This window comes from Camelina sativa, chromosome 12 (genome assembly GCF_000633955.1).
Source record: "Camelina sativa cultivar DH55 chromosome 12, Cs, whole genome shotgun sequence".
Lineage (NCBI taxonomy): Eukaryota > Viridiplantae > Streptophyta > Magnoliopsida > Brassicales > Brassicaceae > Camelina > Camelina sativa.
In genome coordinates this window covers 9881190-9886798 of record NC_025696.1, presented here as the reverse complement: position 1 = coordinate 9886798, position 5609 = coordinate 9881190, and the positions used below count along the sequence as shown (strand labels likewise).

At 38.4% G+C, this 5609-nt stretch overlaps 1 protein-coding gene across 1 annotated transcript in view; it reads left to right on the top strand.

Annotated features, from left to right (window-relative positions):
- LOC104731147 (putative cysteine-rich receptor-like protein kinase 20) overlaps positions 1 to 3238 on the top strand; it is a 7813-nt gene extending 4575 nt beyond the window's left edge. The window contains exons 4-7 of the mRNA XM_010450424.2: positions 1910 to 2120; positions 2205 to 2442; positions 2523 to 2676; positions 2766 to 3238. Of these exons, the coding sequence (XP_010448726.1) occupies positions 1910 to 2120; positions 2205 to 2442; positions 2523 to 2676; positions 2766 to 3083 (921 nt within the window). The 3' untranslated portion in view covers positions 3084 to 3238. The remainder of the gene's footprint in view (positions 1 to 1909; positions 2121 to 2204; positions 2443 to 2522; positions 2677 to 2765) is intronic.

The window sequence follows — 5609 nt, the reverse complement described above, 5'->3', positions numbered from 1 at the left end:
CACAAACCTGCACACCACAAACAACAATTGAGATGCGTAAGTATTATCACAAATACTTAGTGAGGCAATCCTCCCATCTACTGGGCTATACACACAAGCAACTGAGATTCCAATGCTTAACAAATGACAACCAAACACAACAAACCAGGAAAAATCACGAAACAAGCAACTTGGTGTCGACCGACACCAGAGAGGTGTCGATCGACACTGACCAAACATGGTGTCGACCGACACCTAACTGGTGTCGATCGACACTCTCTTCGCAGACGCGAACTGCACGAATCCGAACGACGAATCTCCGTTTCCAATCATCTCCAATCCGTTCCAACCTCACCCAAAACCTTCAGGAACCTGTAAGAACCATAACAGAACCACCACAAGCAAGAACAACACCACTAACACAACCAATCAAGCAAGAACAACACCACAAAGCACCACCAATCAAGCAAGAACAACAAAGGATTCTCAGGCTTAGATAAGCCATGGTCATGCACTCACCTTATCAACTGATTATAACAACCAATACAACCAGTTGAGACCCTCCTAACGTCTGAAACAGCCCAGAAACGCCCTACAACAAGCCACACAACCAAAAACGACTTATAACAAAACTGGACAGAAACATCAGAAAAGAACAGTCTCAAAGACGAAACCCTAAAATAAAAACCAACCGTTAACTATCAAATCGCTCCGGTGAAAAGCTACCCCTAGACGTCACGAAGCTTCCCACAAAATTTCAGCACGATCAGGCACCACACGAGACCACGATCTCAGTTACAATCTCCGATGGTCCCAACTCGCGTCTGAGAAAACGTGTCTCACGAAACTGCCAATAACTCATCGAGTTTAAATCCAAATCTACTTCTGTAAAAAGGCGAATGACGATGAAACACTTGGGAATAAACCTACCAAATTTCATTACCTTTGAGAACGATTTGATATGCCGAAACTGTTTCCTCCCAAACCCTAACGATTCTGATCTTTCTCCTTTAATCTCCTTCACACCACAATAGGCTCTCTCCTCTCTCTCTATCTCTGAAAACGGCGACAAGACATCCTAAAAACTTTAATTTGTCGCTTCTCCACTTATAACACGATTTAGGGATTTTCCTTGAACCAAACCGAACCAAACAACAATTAAAACGAACCGGACCAAACCAGAAAACATGGTGTCGATCGATACACCAAGTGGTGTCAATCGACACCCACACCAAAACCTTAAAAATTGGTTCGCGGATGTTACACCGTTGCATAGGGCTTTCACTGTAGCTATTTATGTGAATAGTACATTAGGATAATTATTTTAGAGTCATCAACTTTGGTGAGATTTTTGACAAAGTTTTGATTTACATGATTTGTTTCGTTTCAGAACCACAATAATCTGGTTTGTTTCACCACAATACAAATCCTGTGTAAAGTAGTTCCCCCAAAAAAAAAAAAAAAAAAAAAAATAGTTCCCCCACAATACACTGTTTTCCCCTGTTTCCAAATCGAATATCACACTAAATACATTGAGCATTGAGATGTATGGATAAGTCAACAAACTAGTCATTAATTATCATCATTCATTTGTAATAATAATTAAAAAAAAAACTAACTTCTACATACTTGTAGTTAATTAATTTTACTGCCAATTTCATACTCCCTCTGTTCTATTATATAAGAGTTTTTAGATAAAAGCACAAAAAATTAGAAACAATACATGTTTTATTATTTAACAAAATTAATCAATAGAAAAAAATACTGCAGAATTTAAATAGTCAAAAACTGAATTAATAATAAAAAATACAGAGAAACTTAAGAAAATATTATAAAATGGAACAAAAATAAAATGCTAAAAAATCTTATAAATTGGAACAGAGGGAGTATTAATTATGAATTTTTGTTAACAAATATGTTACTCTTGTAGGGTACATTTCCTAGTGGAGTACAGGTTGCGGTGAAGAGGCTATCAAAGACATCAGGACAAGGTGAAAAAGAGTTTGAAAACGAAGTTGTTGTTGTGGCAAAGCTTCAACATAGAAATTTGGTAAGGCTGCTTGGTTTTTGTTTGGAAGGAGAAGAGAAGATACTTGTCTACGAGTTTGTGCCTAACAAAAGCCTCGATTACTTTCTTTTTGGTAAGTTAAATTCGATACTTAGCCTATGATTTTTCAAGTTGCATACCATTCTTTGTTTTTAACATTTCAAATACACATGTACAGACCCTAGGAAGAAAAGGCAGCTTGACTGGGCAAGACGGTACAAGATCATTGGAGGAATATCTAGAGGAATTCTTTATCTTCACCAAGATTCACGACTCACAATTATACACCGTGATCTCAAAGCCGGGAACATCCTCTTGGATGCTGATATGAACCCGAAAGTTGCAGATTTTGGAATGGCGAGAATTTTTGGGATGGACCAAACGGAAGCCAATACAAGAAGAGTAGTTGGGACTTAGTAAGTATTGCTCTTGCCATTTATTTAATCTATAGACTGTAATACGTTTCAATCAACTCAAAAATTAAGAACTGGGGCAGTGGATACATGTCTCCCGAGTATGCGATGTACGGCCACTTCTCCATGAAATCAGATGTGTATAGTTTTGGGGTCTTAGTTCTTGAAATTATAAGCGGCATGAAGAACAGTAGTCTCTATGAAATGGATGGTAACGTTGGCAACTTGGTTTCATATGTGAGTATAAATCCTTCATTAAAACTTCTATTGTTTTCTTGCTTTATTTAAAAATTGACCTAAGTCTAAATTATTAAAATGTTCAATAGACTTGGAGATTATGGAGCAATGGGTCGCCATTAGAGCTTGTGGATTCGTCATTTGGAGATAATTATCAAACAAGTGAAATTACTAGGTGCATCCATATCGCTTTACTTTGTGTTCAAGAAAATGCTGAAGATCGCCCAACTATGTCAGCAATCCTCCAAATGCTCACCACTAGCTCGATTGCTCTCACTGTGCCTAAACAACCTGGATTTTTCTTCCGGGGTAAGCATGGACAAGTAGCTGAAGTGGGTACATCAACGGATAAGCTTGCTATCTGTTCAATCGATGATGCTTCCATTACTAGCGTTGCTCCTCGTTGAAGACAAAACTATTCACTAAAATTAAGTTGTGCTATATAATTCTACGCTATATATTAAGCTTAGACTATGAACAAAGATTCGTCTACATCAAACTGTTTCCATTGTTTATTTTCTTTATGTGCCCAGCATGTGGCAAATAATACTATGTTTTTAAAGTTTGGTTTCCTTTAACAAGAATTCATCTCAGTGATCAAGGCATCAAAACAGAATAAGGAATAGGTATGTTTGTCACGAGGTGAAGTCATGAAGCCCCCGGATTAACTTTATAGTTGGAACCTAGTAAGTTTTTTTCTCTTGCCATTATTGCCTCTGTGCACTGTAATATGCATTAATATTAACTCAAAAGTATAAGCATTTTTCAGTGGATACATGTCCCCCAAGTATGCGATGTACGGCCAATTCTCAATGAAATCAGATGTTTATAGTTTTGGCTTATTAGTTCTTGAAATTATAAGCGGCAAGAAGAACAATAGCCTCTATCAAATGGATGGTAATGCTGGAAATCTGGTTACATATGTGAGTATATATACACCCTTAAGACTTCCAATTTTTTGTGCTTTTTGTAACAATGTTATAAGTTCTTATTGTTAAAATGTTCAATAGACTTGGAGTCTATGGAGGAATGGGTCGCCATTAGAGCTCGTGGACCCGTCCTTTGGAGATAACTTTCAAACAAACGAAATTACCAGGTGCATCCATATAGCTTTACTTTGTGTTCAAGAAGATATCGAAGATCGTCCAACAATGTCAATGATCGTCCAGATGCTCACTACTAGTTCAGTCGCTCTCGCCGTGCCTAGACCACCTAGATTTTTTTCCGAAGCAAGCATGAACAAGCAGAACGAGCAGGTCCATCTATGGATATATCTGCTATGTTCAGTCGACGAAGCTTCCATCACTCGTGTAGCTCCTCGTTGAAGACAAAACTTTTCATAAATCCAAACTTTTGTGATATGTGATTCTAGACAATCAAGATTGACAGTGAACAGAAAAGTCTGAGTTAAAGTTTTGTTTGCAACAAGGATTCAGATAACTCAATTGACTAGTCCGTTAAAAAGAAGAAAAAGAAGAAAAAGAAGCCGAGACTTGCTTGACAATCCCACCGTTTCCTGCTTCTGTGAGCACCACGTAATCGAGCAATCATTGAGATAGAAAATGTGACTATTTGTGCTCTTACCATCATCTTCATCTATATTGTGACTACTATCACAATAACCTACTAAACCCAAGATGCTTCCTCTTTTAAATGTGAGACCGTAACATGAAGTTCCTTGTAAGTATCCTCAAACAAGTTTCAAAGCCACACCATGAAACTTCTTCGGATTATGCATATAACGACTCAAGATAACAGCAAAAACAAGATCAGGTCGGGTATGAATCAAGTATCTGAGACAACCATTCCTTCTATATTCACTTTCATCAATGGACTGATCACCTAAACCTTTAGAAAGTATCAAACCTGAATCCATCGGAACCTGCACAGCATTGCACTCGCTCATACAAGTCTCCTCGAGTTTTGACATATCTGCTCTGTTTCAACGTGATTCCACTGTTCTCTTGTAAGACTTCAATACCGAGATAGTATGTCAATCTTCCAAGGTTACTCATTTCAAACTTGGATGACATTCCCTGTTTGAACTCACGAACCAGACTCAAGCTGCTACCAGTGACGAGAAGATCGTCCACATAAACCGCAACAATCAACAACTGCTCCTTTACCTGTCTTCGATACAGAGCAGGTTTCTTGGCGCATCTCACAAAGTTTAACTCCTTTAGAATCTGATTGAGCTTGTGATTCCAAGCCCGTGGAGCTTGACGCAGACCATAAAGTGCTTTGTTGAGTTTATACACCATTCCTTCGCTTCCTTTCTTCATAAAACCTTCCGGCTGAGAAACAAAAACTTCTACTCTAAGTTCTCCATGTAAGAAAGCGTTTTTTTACATCTAGATAGTGCACTTCCCATCCTTTAGAAGCAGCCAAGGCAATGATGAAACAGATTGTCTCGATACGCGCCACCGGAGCAAACTCCTCGTCGAAGTCAATCCCGTCTTTCTGCACATATCCTTTTGCAACTTATCTTGCTTTATACTTATTAATGCTGCCATCTGAATTGCGTTTGATCTTAAACACCCATTTTAACCCAATCGGCTTGGCACCAGTCGGTAACTCCACCAAGTTCCACGTTTTATTCCTTTCAATCAAACTTAGTTCCTCAATACAAGCCTCTCTACACACTTTTAGTTCCTTTGCTTCTTCATAGAACCTTGGTTCATCATTCAAGGCCAACAGAAAATGATCTCCTTCTTCCTCTGCTAGAAGCACATAGTCATTAAGATAGCTCGGCTTTAGACTTGGTCGTGTCGATCTTCTTAACACAGGCTGAGCTTGTTCCAACTCTTGCTATTGAGGAGTTTCTTCTAACACCTCGTCTTCAACAGCAGAATCATTATCTTGTTTGCAGTCTGCTATGACTTCCTTTTGACAATTATTTCCAAAATATCCAAAACTTACAATAAATGATCCTA